The following is a 14,331-nucleotide window of genomic DNA, read 5'->3' as shown; positions in this document are numbered from 1 at the left end:
GTTTGTCCAAGCAGATCCAAAATAATTAATGGAAACTACCTGGTTAAAGAAATGGCTAACTGGGTACACGTGCCTTTGAAATATGCTCCAGCTAAGATAGCAATGTACGCATGTGAACATGAGAAAATACGTAGATGTGCCATTTTGGATTAGTGAAGGGTCTGCTGTGTGATGGGAATGTATATACCTACCCAGTAAGAAAACCCAGCAATTAAGAAAAATAAAATCTTATTAAACATGTACCACAGATGAGGAAGAGAGAAGTCAGCAATATGACTTATAGCATTCCTCTTTTTCCCAAAAGCCTTTAAGTCAAAGAATCAGATGAAGGGGATGAACTGTAAAACAGAGAGACTAGGTTATAAAAGTAGATACATACTTCATATCAAATACTGATTTCATTCCCCAAAGTGCAGACAGAGGCTGGCTCCAAGTAGCAGATGTCAGCAACAAGGACCCGTCCTAAAAGAAGATGGGAGGCCCAAGGTGGGTAATCATGTGTTTATATAAATGCCATCTTCCATTAGCATTCTAAAATATAAAATATACTCTTGGATTATAAAGAAAACAGAAAAACTTTTAGGAACCAAGAAATGGTCAGAAGCTGCTAGGACTTAAGTAACATGTACCTCCTATGTCCTAAAAAATAACTAAATTTAAGAATATTAAATCCTCCTAAAATATAATAGTTCCAAGGCAGGGGGTGGGGGGATGTGACACTTGGAAAGATGTCAAAGATGGTTCCTCCTTTCTTAATATTTGGCCGTATTTCTCCATCTATCTCATCTGAATTATCAGTCAACTGGAAACAGTTGTTAGACTTCCTAGCTAAGAATTCTTAAAGGTTTTTCAAAGAGAAAGCCCAATAAAAAGGTCAACCTCTTTTACTTTAAAATCAGGAAAATTATTCTTGTCATCTTAACAGTCTTGACTTTTAGAAACAGCAAAGGCATGAATTTCATCCATAGAATAGTGTTAATAAACTGTGAACTACCAGTGGAATCATATGCTTGTTTTCCTAAAAATTCACAGTACTCTGAGATTTCCTTCCAACACTAAAAGAAAACTTTAGTGGTCATAGTTGATAATCTCCATTTCCAAATGAAGCAAATTAAAAATCTATCTATGTTCAGGTCTTAGAACAAGGGTTGGCAAACATAGGGCCAGATAGTAAATACTTCAGGTTTATGCAGGCCATATGATCTGTGTTGCATGCAACTACAGTACTCAACTCTGTCATGGTAGCATAAAAGTAGCCATGACAATACATAAACGTACGAGCATGGCTGTGTTCCAATAAAACTTTATGCACAAATACAGGAAACCAGTCAGACCACAAGCCCACAGTTCACCAACCTATCCTAGAACAATGATTGAGAATAACCTAGGAAGGGACCTTTACCCTGGAAGGTTCAAGGTGTGTGATAGCTGAGTTGTGACAGTTATAGCTGGCCTCCTCCTGTCCACTAAACACATTATAGAGCTTCAATTGCCCAGTGCAGGTGCCAAGCATCAGGAACCGCTCTCGTGCTGAGAATGCACAACAGGTGAAGCCACTCTCATCCTCATTGGCTTCCCGGAACACTGAAATAGGACGGAACCTAAGCAAACAAAAGAGAATCAGAGACAAAGAACAGGCAAGGACTCAGAAAAAGAAAACTGTTAGAAGGACAGAAGGAAAAACAAAACATTTATGTTTCAAATGGGTTCTTCCAAAATATCAGTGACCTTCAGTGGTTCATCTTCATTTTAAAAGAGAGAAAATGACCTTCACTTAAAAATTTTAACAATAACAAAAATTCCCATGTGTAAAACCTGGGATACCATGACCTTCACTTAAGATTTTTAAGGAATAAGAGGAGACAACTTGCACCAGCACAAAAACAAACTTGAGAGCCTAGTTAGGGACACAGTGTTGCATGGGTTCTAGAAAACATACTAGTTATAGCAAGAACACAGAGTACCTTATCAATATATTGCCAATAATCACACGAGGAACCCATGGTTGACAAAAGGGGGTATAGTCACATTGCTCATGTATTCACACAGTGATAATTCCTAGTATTTCAGGCCAACAGATGGTTTTCTGGACTAATTACTTTATGCTGATATTACCCACATACTTTGACTTAAATAGAAAAATCATTCCAATTCCCAGGAAGTGAGGTAACCTCTCCTTACCTGCTAAAGATAAGGTGCCTATCAAAGCATCCGCCATCCACCCCTCCATACTTTGGAAATGATGCCCTGCGGTTTAGCCTTGAGGTAAAGTTTATTGGCGCTTGCCGCCTCTGTTTTGGCTCAGGACATTGGTGAGGAGTAAAGAGAGAGAAAGGTGGGCAGGTGGCAACTGGGTTCTTGCAGCGAGCATGCTGCTCTCTAAGATATTCTGTGATGATACTGTCCAGCGTAGGTGGGGAAGGAAGATGTCTGTCCAACTGCTTTTTTATGGCTGGGCTTTGGCTGTAGGCGCCATGGTCCGACTTCTGCCGCAACACTCTGATTTTCCTGCCATTGCAGGGTGATGGCCTCTCTCTGATAAAACTGATCCTACCAATCAAAGGAGAGTTGCCTGCATAAGACGGGCCAGGCAGAGCTAGTGAACCCTGGGAGGCCCGTGGCTGAGGATGAGCAGTGGGGGCAGAAGGGGCAGAGGCACCCACAGCAGCATGGCTGCCCAGTCGAGTTGCAATGCCATTGGCAATGCGAGGGGTACGGGGAAGAGAAACAGGAGAAGCAGCAGCAGTGACTGGGGTGAAGGCAGAAGAATGGGAGGCAGCAGTCATGGGCAGGTCAGCCTCTTTAGTCAGCACAGTTGCTGTCTCCCCAAGCCCTTTAGAAATGAGATGGTTTCGTATCAGCAGAAGCAGCTCTTTCTCAGGAAAGGAGATCCTTGACTGGGCAACAACATCTGCTTTCTGCAGTCGTGCCAGTGACACATCAGTGCCAATGAGAAGTGGCTTTCCTGACACCCGTTCAATGAGCTCAGCAGCATATTTGCAGAACTTGACATGGTCACTGCGTTTGTCCTGCAGCACAGGCTCTTTCATCAGTTGCTGGATTTGACAGCTGCTGAAAAGGGGCAGTTTGCTGATGATCTGCCGGACAGTGCTACTGCGAGACAGGCCCACCAGGGCCTTGCAGGCCAGGGCCCGGATCTGGTCTGCATCTGTGATGGGCATCTTGATGGAGAGTAAGGACAGAAGCACCTTGATGCCATTGTTGGACTGGACCACATTCCACATCTTGGCCAGAGTGTGCTCACTGCTTTTGGGAGTCTGAGGCAGCTTTCTCCGAGGAGTTCCAGAGATAAATTTGCCAATACTAGAAATTCTGTTATCCGGGCCACACACACAATTGATGATAATCTGAAGTGCTGACTTCTGAATTTCAGCATCATGAATAAAGAACTCACCCTCAGCCACTCCCAAAATAATGCTGATACCTATTGGGGAAAAAATAAACATTTTATATTATTCCTCATAAAACTAATGGCCAACTTCAACGGTTATTCCAGAGTCAGAATTTAGAGTTCTATTCATTTTGTTCCACTTAAAAGAAAACTAGGGCTTCCCTGGTGGCGCTGTGGTTGAGAGTCCACCTGCCGATGCAGGGGACGCGGGTTTGTGCCCCTGGCCGGGAAGATCCCACACGCCACGGAGCGGCTGGGCCCATGAGCCATGGCCGCTGACCCTGCACGTCCGGAGCCTGTGCTCCGCAACGGGAGAGGCCACAACACTGAGAGGCCCGCATACCACAAAAAAAAAAAAAAAAAAACTACACTTTTTTAAAAAAAAGTATAAGGAGGGTTTCCCTGGTGGCGCAGTGGTTGAGAATCTGCCTGCCAATGCAGGGGACACGGGTTCGAGCCCTGGTCTGGGAAGATCCCACATGCCACGGAGCAACTAGGCCCATGAGCCACAATACTGAGCCTGCGCGTCTGGAGCCTGTGCTCTGCAACAAGAGAGGCCGCGATAGTGAGAGGCCCGCGCACAGCGATGAAGAGTGGCCCCCGCTTGCCGCAACTAGAGAAAGCCCTCGCACAGAAACGAAGACCCAACACAGCCAAAAATAATTAATTAATTTTTTTAAAAAAGTATAAGGAATAGTTTGTATAAAATGAAATCAGTTCTATTACAGTGCATCTTTATGACATAATACCTTATATGTTAAATAGGGGAATGACGTCAGCATTATGTGGAAGTCACCCAGGGTCATGTACAAACTTTCCTGGGTAAGTAGAACAAAAATAGTGGGAATAAATAAAAACCTTCAGCAGGAAAGGAAAAAGCCCTCAGCCCGGCTGCTATAGTGGCAGCAAGTTAAAAACAAGTGGCTATGCCTTGGGCTTTCTCCCCAGAGTGGTACACCCTAGGGCCCACAGCCAGTCACACAACTTGCCATGCTCACCTTAGCAGTAGCCCTCATCAGCCCTGCTCTTAATAAAGGGTATTTTCAAACAAAGTGTATTTTCCTTTTGTTTTTGTGTATAATAGCTTCTATCCATTCTGCACTGCTTGGCAATTACTAATTTTGTTAGGGCTCAGATTACAAAGTTGCTAAACTTTTTTACTGTCTGCCCCAATCTATTTTTCTCATAAATTCTATTTTTAGCACAACACTCTGCAGAGTACAAGGTTTCCAGGAATGCACATGTACAATTATGTATATGTATAGGAAATGCCTATACCACCCAGAAAACCTGAATTCACTACCATGACTCCCTTATATGAAACTGATGGCATGACTTATAAGACTTACAAGGTACCCTCCTCTACTACCTTCTGTTCTAATACTGTAAAATTAGGTCAGGTAAGTAACAACCAGAATAGCAAAGGAAAACAAAGACCACGTAATAACAAAAATGGCAAGGTACAACCTACCTACAGTGGAGACGGTGGAGCCAGCCTCATCCAGCACATCCACTGATTCTGCCAACTGGAGCTGAATTTTTGGCACAACAGTGAGAATAGCCAAGACATCCAAAGCAAAGCGCACAGTGTCATTCCTGGACAGGAAGAAGAATTAGTCAAAGGGAAACTAGGATACAGCCACAAGAAACAACAACAGCTAAAAGAGAGAGACAATGGATCAGAACTACTACTGATATAGTAGGGACTATGGCTCTGTCCCTAGCCATGGCATCAGGAGAGGGCCTGTAAGTCACCACAACTTTAATTTCAAAAAACACAGGGATGGAATTTTCACCTATCAGACTGCTAAGATTAAAAACAAGGGATAATCCCCAATGCTGATGAAGATGTACAGAGACAAATGCTCTCAAACTTTTGGTGGGAGTAGAAATAAGTATACTCTTTTCAGAAAATAATTTGGAAATATGAAACAAAGTTCTTAAAACGTTCATAACCTTTGGCCCAGGAATTTCACCTCTAGGAATCTGTCCTAAGGAAATAATCAGAAGTATTCAATACAAACAAGTATTTATGCATTAAGATGTCCATTAACACATCATGGACAGCAAAAGAATTAAGAAAACTTACACAGACAAAAGGAATATATGTGTTAAATTATGGTACACTCATATGATGAACTACTTTGCAGCTACTGACAATTATTTTCAAAGAACTCTAAAGGACAAATGACAGCTCTATTTACAATAGCCCGGAGATGGAAACAACCTAAGTGTCCATCGTCGGATGAATGGATAAAGAAGATGTGGCACATATATACAATGGAATATTACTCAGCCATAAAAAGAAACGAAATTGAGCTATTGGTAATGAGGTGGATGGTCCTAGAGTCTGTCATACAGAGTGAAGTAAGTCAGAAAGAGAAAGACAAATACCGTATGCTAACACATATATATGGAATTAAAAAAAAATGTCATGAAGAACCTAGGGGTAAGACAGGAATAAAGACACAGACCTACTAGAGAATGGACTTGAGGATATGGGGAGGGGGAAGGGTAAGCTGTGACAAAGCGAGAGAGAGGCATGGACATATATACACTACCAAACGTAAGGCAGATAGCTAGTGGGAAGCAGCTGCATAGCACAAGGAGATCAGCTCAGTGCTTTGTGACCGCCTGGAGGGGTGGGATAGGGACGGTGGGGAGGGAGGAGATATGGGAACATATGTATATGTATGACTGATTCACTTTGTTGTAAAGCAGAAACTAACACACCATTGTAAAGCAATTATACTCCAATAAAGATGTAAAAAATAAATAAATAAAGGACAAATGAAAAGGCTCAAAATACAACATCAATGAAATAGAAAACTAAGATATAAAATTTTAAGTCTGACAATACCGAGTATTGGCAAGAAGGAATAAAAATGAAAACTCCCATAGACTGCAGTGGGAGAAGAAGATAGTATGAGCATTTTCCAAGCAACTTGGCAACATCCACTACAGATGAAATGAAGACACACTACAACCCAGGTTATACACAACATATCCTCAAGAGAGACTCCAAAAAGAGGTTTGTGGTACCATTCATTTAACAGGAAAAAAAGAAACAAAAGACACTAAATGTTCATCAATAGGAGAATAAACTACAGTACAGAAATACAAGAGTTCAAATATCAACACATAAATCTCAAACACGTAAGGGTGGCTATATACCTGAAACTTACATTAAAAGAGTAAATAAATAAGGGTGAAAAAAGCAAGCTGCAAAAGACGTACACAGGATAATATTTTATATAACTTTAAAACATACAAAAGAATAATATATTATTGTTTACACACCCACACATATGTATAGCATAAAAAAATGGAGAGAATGCACACCAAGTTCAGAAGACTGGTCACTCTCAGGAGGCAGAAAATGGAAAGGAACTGAAACAGAAGCAAATACAGCAACATGCCAACCCTGGGTATGGAGTAGTTGTTATATTATTCTCTGTGTCTTTATGTATTTTGAGATATTTCATCTAAAAGATGAGTTTGATTAAATACTATAATCTCAAATATGTATATTTACATACATTATGGAAAAAAAACTATTAAAAAAGAAATTAACAGTGGCTAAGAATAATTTTCATTTCTAAGGTTTTATATATTCTAAGCAAAACAAGTATTTTATTTTTAAAGTTAAGCTTTTAAAGGACATATTTATATTTTCTTATGTAATCAAATATGAATTTACCCCTCAAAAAATGTATTTATAACCTTCCTCATTATCGTCTGAGTTTCCATCATCTTTAAAGCAATGTTCTCCAAGTAAATATAACCTACTTTAATACTCTAAAACAGTGGTTCTTGAAGTGTGGTTAGGGGACCCTAGGAGTCTCTGAGCCTCTTTCAAAAGGTGCTGATATAAAAACTATTTTTATAATAACACTAAGATGTTACTTTCCTTCGTCACTCTCATTCTCTCAAGAGTGTATAGTAGAGCTTTCCAGAGGCTTGTCATGTGTGATGTCACAAAAGGTTGAATATAGAAGCAGATATGAGATATTAAACCAGAACATTTTAAAAACTTGCTGAAATCACCTGGTTTTATTTTGGAAACTTTTCATAAAAAATGCTAGTAAGTAATGGATTCAGATTATTTTTAAATAAATAAATATTTTTATATTTTCTCAGTTTTAATTTCCAATATGTTAAATATCAAGATGTAAAAACGAAAGTTTTTTTGGGTTCTAATAATTTTTAATACAGTAAAGGGATCTTGAGACCAAAAAGGTTGAAAACGGCCACTCCAAAGGTATTCCTCTAGATTTAATTACCCTGGGATTTAGCAAACAATCTATATGCACCCTAAATAAGCACCTCTTGTCTTTATGGCAGTGGGTGGATAGGGAAAGGAGGTCAAGAACCACTGTTTATAAATTTTGTTACTATCTTCCCTTCAGACTCCATCTTTTCCAAAATATAGTTTTAATTCTTTTTACATCATCCTCAAATAGAACCTACCCAACCTCCTGATTCCATTACCTGTTTTTCCCTGAGCCTTGTCCCGCTTTGCTGTTTTCAACTGAATGGTGAAAATCATAACAAGAGCAAAAAATACAGTTTTATGTGAAGGTAAGATAAATATTATATATGGTTGTCAAGCAACAGAGAGATGTTTAAAGTCTAAGTACCACAGAATACTGGACTCCAGTGTCCAGACAGGATTTCAACCCCACCTCTGCAGCTGTAGCCATGTAGATTATGTAACTTCTCTAAGAGTACAGATAATGATCCTTGCCTATTTTGCAGTATTTATAATCACCATGACCAAACACTCTATAAATTTAAAATGATATTATCATGCTTAATTATCATGCTTAATCTAGTTTCTCAGATTCAAGTCCAAAATTTCAATTCAATTCAACAAATGTTTGTTAAGCATACACTATTGTGAAAACCAACATTAACTTTAGCAAAAAGCAGACTTTTAACTTCATGGTCCCACCTTGCATAATAGGTCTTCCAATTACAAGCAATAGAAATAAGCTGCAACAAGAGTTGGACACAAGAAAGTTTGAGGAAGACTTCAGCTGGCTCCCAATATAGCTGCGCTGGGCCATATTCTATCAAAAACTCCATCATTTCCACAATCTGTTCATGAGTATATGAACATGCCTAAAAGGAGAGATACATATTATTATTTTTTTTAATTAATTAATTTATTTTCGGCTGCACTGGGTCTTTGTTGCTGCGCGAGGGCTTTCTCTAGTTGCGGTGAGTGGGGGCTACTCTTCGTTGCGGTGCGCAGGTTTCTCATTGCAGTGGCTTCTCTTGTTGCAGAGCATGGGCTCTAGGCTCGTGCACTCAGTAGTTGTGACTTGCAGCCTCAGTAGTTGTGGCACACGGGCTTAGCTGCTCTGCGGCATGTGGGATCTTCCCGGACCAGGGCTCAAACCCGTGTCCCCTGCATTGGCAGGCAGCTTCTTAACCACTGCACCACCAGGGAAGCCCAGAGATACATATTATTAAAGAACTCAATCTGCCTGCTATCTTCTCCAGCACAGCTCAGTGGTCAACAGATTTTAATAATAAAGCTAAGTAATAATAGCTTTCAAATCCCACACTTCTTGAGTCCACAGCCCACATGTGAAACAATGAATATATATAAATGTTTAATCTTTTATTTTATTTATAACTAGACTCATAATACATTTTGCCCAAAAAGGTAACAAAATGTTCAAATCATTGGTGCATATATTTCACAGCTTAAAAAGAAGCACCACGTAAAATAATTGGTTTCTTTTCAATTTGTGATTTTTAAAACACGCAGATACCAATCTTTGTTACAAAACATACTAAGTTCAAAAATGATAGTGAAGTGGAATTATAGATGCACCCTTTCAGAAAAAAAATTCCACACAGAAGAAGGTAGAATATCTAGTACTTTCCATAAAAGAAAGCCCTTTTACAGACCTCTCAGTTCATCTTTTAGTTCTAGTATTCCAGAGATAGAAACTTACAACTGGGAGCAAAATAAGTCCTCAATATACCCATTTTTTGTTTGTTTGTTTGTTTGTGGGTTTTTTTGGCCACACTGTGTGACTTGCAGGATCTTAGTTCCCCAACCAGAGATCAAACCCAAGCCACTGCAGTGAAAATGTCAAGTCCTACCGCTGGACCACCAGGGAATTCCCTACATCCCTTTTCAAGTATTCTGCCTCCACACAGTGCAAGTATAATCCAACAATGTACATCCCACGTGGACTCCACCGATATGAATGTGCATTTCAGGCCCAAGATGCTACAGACAGTGCTAACAACGTTTCCTTTTTAGACAAGGTTCTCTCACCTTGTAAGGGGGTTGAGGATGAACAAGAATGCCACCCTCAGTCCTCTGAAGTGACTGCTTCACTTGTTCCAATTTAATGGCCAGGTGAGCCTCAAAGTACTTGCGCAAGGCCATGCACGTATGTTTCCCAGTTTGGCGGCTAGCAAATATTTCATCATCACTCAGAAGTGCACCCTGATCTTCCAAATTTAGAATCTCCAAAGTACTGATCTATTAAGAAAGAGGCAAAAGAATGGGGCAAAAGAGGAGGAAGAACAAAGAGGAAGAGAAAAGTAAAAGGAGAGGAGAAAGACTTCAATCAACTTTTGTGCTCATGAAGATTGACAAACATCAAAGTACATCTGTCCATACAACATGCTAAGAGTAGCCATATGAAAGCAAAACATTAAACCTATATTGAAAAATTATATAGTTTTCAATCATGCTGAAAGACACAGAGGCACAAAACTTGCTTTTTAGAAGGATCAAGCAATTCCCCCTGTAAGATTACTATATTCAAGGCAAGTCTACAATGGTATAGTCCTCTTAAGAGGAAAAGAAACTTGTAAATGAAGGAGGAAAAAAGACTTCATCCATAAAAATGATAGCAAAATTCCTCCAGTCAGAAGCTTCCTCTCTTCAATGCCACTGACGGGCAGCCCAGACAAGCAGAACCCCTGCTCCTCACAAAGAGAAGCCACTGAAGAACCTCACCAAGTTCACCAGACGACGAAGACCATCATAGCGGTCAAAGAGTTCCAATACAGCCCGGAAGGAGAAGCAGATTGAGAAAAACATGGTAGCGTGGCAGCATCCTGAAGCATGAGAACATTCCATTAACCACAGTGTGTAGTTCACCACATCAGACAGAACATTGTGGGGATGCATGCAAACCTGCAAAAAATAAAAATAAAACGTAATTTTTAAAAATTTGGGGGAAAGGAACCTTCACAAAAGGGAAGAAAAATTCACAAGTGTAGATAGATATCTTTGCAAAATACAATAATCACTCCTGGGCAAGTCATTCTGAGTTTAAAGCTTAAGTTACAAATGAAATTTTATAACAATCTATTCCAAGCCTGAAAACAACCTAAATTTAAAGAAATATTTAAATTCCACCTAAACATACTGAGTGCTAAATTCTGCAAATATTTATATCCTTTAATGCTCACAATGCTCTGTTACACACATATTAGTATTCCCACCTAACAGGTGAAGAAGTGGCTCACAGACATAAGGGACTTCCCCAGGCTCATAAAAGTGACTGAGCCTTCTGATACTAAAGTCTACAAGTTTAATATCCATTCACTCACTGATTCATTCACACACATTTTGTTGTCTCCTGTAAGTCAGACAATGAATTATGAAGCATTACCCAGGTTTGTTTGATACTTTTTTATCTTAACCACAATTAATTTTGTACATACACACACAGATTAGGTTACTACTCTCAAAAGATTACATATCCTTGCATAATGCTGAATCTTAAGGAGTTAAAAAAATTAAAATCAAAATATTACCCTATTAGTACATATACAAAGATGAATAAAGACACCACCCAAGAAGAATTTACCAACTTCTCTCTACCAGAAAAGCCACACCACATAGAATATTAGAAAAATATTCCAGGCATAGAAATGACAAGAGCTTCCCTAGTGGTATCTAAGGACCCATTTCTTTTCAAATGTACAACCCACTTAGACTTTTTTAAAAAATCACTAAATAAAAAGTCTTAGCTGGAAAAACCCAGAAAACCAGCTACCAGAGGGTAGCTGCCACGCTACCATGTTTTTCTCTGGAGCCCTGAGAACAACTGGAATGATTTTACTGTCTCTACCACGAACTATTTGTTAACACAAATACACAAAGCATCATCTGTTGTTTTTATAATAGACTGACTCAAAAATGCAAAATATAACTCCACTGAGGGACATCTGAAAAGAGCCTGAAAATAATTCTAATGCAGTAAAATGGCAAAAACTAAAAAAAAGTTCTGTGACCCCAATCCATCTTGGGTTTTTTGTTGGATCTTTTTCTTTCAGAGAGTCAGGAAAAAAAGGACTACAAAATTTTACATTTTGGACCTTTTCTAAAGAATTTTACATTTTTGGAATGCTCTGTAAAGATTCATGCTCCTTGCTTCTTCCATTAAAACCTAATCCACCTATTCATTTTTTCTTATCCAAAAGTTTTCCTGTGAATGTACTAGAATATTCCCCACCCTATCCCATTCCCATACATCTGAATGGACTGGACTTACTCTTTCCATGGCATCCTGGTTGTAGGACAGGTAATACAAGCACATGGATACACCAGTTGCAGCCATAGAAGGACGAGGAATTTCCAGTAATTTCTGTACTCCACCATGTGCAACAAATTCTGTGGCAAACTTGTTATGGAGCAGGAGAGATGCTAGGTGCTAAACAAAGAGGACACATATCACCGTGGAAAAATCTAGAACAAATATCTCTTCACAGTTGCTAAACACAAAGACTCCTCTGAAGCAGACAACCACTCCCTCAAAACAGAAGTAAAACCAATACTGCTTAAGGGAAACAAAAAACAAAACAAAAAAACTCTAGGATTCCATAATATTCCCTCCTAATACCAAAGGTTTTCATGAGGGTGAAAAATAAGAAATGAAGAATATTGCTGTACATAACGACATAATCCTACACCATTTTATTATTACATAGCTTCCCTAAAGGATTTTTGTTACCCTTCCCATTTTAATCCTTTAAACATCATCAGCTCTATGTTTTAGCTTTGGCTCAGTCACTGACTCATCATCTAATAAAATCCAAAACTCTGCTTTCCTTTAAATTTATCCTCAATATATCCCCAAAGAAAAGTCTTCAGTAAATTATCAAAATTTGTAAATTTTTAGAACTAATCAGAATGCACTTTAAAAAGACCTTTATTAATGAACTATTTTATTAAGTCTCTATTAGACAGGCCTTTGTTATCAAGTTTTGTTAACTTGCTGTTCAATTCTTACTAGCCTCTCTGGGTGGACCTGATCTTCTGGGCAATTTTAAGGGCAAGGAGTGTAATGCAAGCAGCAGGCTACTCAATGACTTTGAACCCAGGCCAACGTGGATGGGGCCTCAGGAGAACTGGAGCCTCCTGTTTCCGTTGGCCTCCTGTTTCTCATGTCAAGGTGTCTTCTGGGTGGTGATACAGGCAGCAGGTACATACAAGACAACACAGATTTGTAATTACATGATTTGATACCTGTATAAATTTCACCAAGGTCAATGGCAAAAACAACATGTATGTACCCTCTTCAGAAGTTCTCTTAACACAGAAACTCAGACTAACCCTTATATATAATTCAAATCCCTTCACTCTTTACTTGGCTGATACACAAACCTCTACCACATTCCCACCAAGTCTTTCCCCAAGAAACTAAACTATGTATGGTTCCCTCCCCAATACTTAGGCCACTGCACGTGCTTTTTCCAATAATGTCACTATCATAAAGTGGCAGTTCCACTGCCAGATCAGTAGGTAGGGAAACAGAGAACAAACAGGCTCAATCTTTACCAAGAACCTTAATTCTACTTGGCTCAACATAGCCCATAACCTGGCTCACCTCACTCATGTGGGCAAAGATTCTATTTTCTCTTCTTGTATTGTACCTCCATATAAGGTTCTAGTTCTTTTTGTTTGTTTGTTTTTGTTTTTGTTTTTTTGCAGTACGCGGGCCTCTCACTGTTGTGGCCTCTCCCGTTGCGGAGCACAGGCTCCGGGCGCGCAGGCTCAGCGGCCATGGCTCACGGGCCCAGCCACTCCGCGGCATGTGGGATCCTCCCAGATTGAGGCACGAACCCGTGTCCCCTGCATCGGCAGGCGGACTCCCAACCACTGCGCCACCAGGGAAGCCCTCTAGTTCTTAATTTACTATTTTATCCCATTTTGTTTCTATTGATCTATACGATCTTACAGAAAAACCAGAACATTTTGGCCAACCCAATACTAACTTCAACACCTGTTCCTTCTCCTACACAACTGAGACTTCCTTTTGAACAAAACAGTACACATAACTTTCTATACTTTTTATTTCCCTATAAGAAGGATCTCTTGTCTGATTTTTCCCTGTTCATCCTTATTTCATTTTCTTTAATCCCTTATATGAGTCTGCACAGAAAACAGCTGAATAATGACACCCATTACAGTTCCTCATACAAAGACCTACAGAAATAGCAACTGCCCAAATCCCTTCTTCACTATTTCCTTTTCAGGACAGGATGCTGCATCTGAGAGCAATCCCTTTGGGTCACTGGAGACAACTCTGACCTCCAGCTTCATCTCACTGTTCAAAGTATAATCATGAGTTTACACACTTTATACACACACACACACACACACACACACAGACACACACACACACACACACACACTGCATCCCATACATAGGAATACATGTTACTCCAATTTATGTCTGACCTCCTCCAAACTTAAAATTTCTGGGGTCTGAAAGGCAAATTTCCTTATTTCTATTTAATTTCAATATACTCTGGAACTGTGCTGTCCAATGCACTAGTCACTGGCCACATGTGGCTAATTTAATTAAAATTTAGTTAAAAATTCAATGCCTCAGAAGCACTAGCTACATTTTAAGTGCTCACATATGGCTAGT

General features: G+C 39.5%; 1 protein-coding gene across 11 annotated transcripts in view; it reads right to left on the bottom strand.

Moving 5' to 3' along the window:
- DCAF1 (DDB1 and CUL4 associated factor 1) overlaps positions 1 to 14,331 on the bottom strand; it is a 93,239-nt gene that overhangs the window by 28,534 nt on the left and 50,374 nt on the right. For all 11 annotated transcript variants that reach the window (XM_060308884.1, XM_070046633.1, XM_070046635.1 and 8 more), the window contains 8 exons: positions 11,950 to 12,108; positions 10,404 to 10,583; positions 9,711 to 9,920; positions 8,367 to 8,536; positions 4,884 to 5,008; positions 2,182 to 3,445; positions 1,403 to 1,601; positions 380 to 462 (listed from right to left, as the gene is read on the bottom strand). In XM_060308884.1, the coding sequence (XP_060164867.1) occupies positions 380 to 462; positions 1,403 to 1,601; positions 2,182 to 3,445; positions 4,884 to 5,008; positions 8,367 to 8,536; positions 9,711 to 9,920; positions 10,404 to 10,583; positions 11,950 to 12,108 (2,390 nt within the window). The remainder of the gene's footprint in view (positions 1 to 379; positions 463 to 1,402; positions 1,602 to 2,181; positions 3,446 to 4,883; positions 5,009 to 8,366; positions 8,537 to 9,710; positions 9,921 to 10,403; positions 10,584 to 11,949; positions 12,109 to 14,331) is intronic.

Source organism: Globicephala melas, chromosome 11 (genome assembly GCF_963455315.2).
Source record: "Globicephala melas chromosome 11, mGloMel1.2, whole genome shotgun sequence".
NCBI classification, from domain to species: domain Eukaryota; kingdom Metazoa; phylum Chordata; class Mammalia; order Artiodactyla; family Delphinidae; genus Globicephala; species Globicephala melas.
This window is presented reverse-complemented; position numbering and strand designations above follow the sequence as displayed.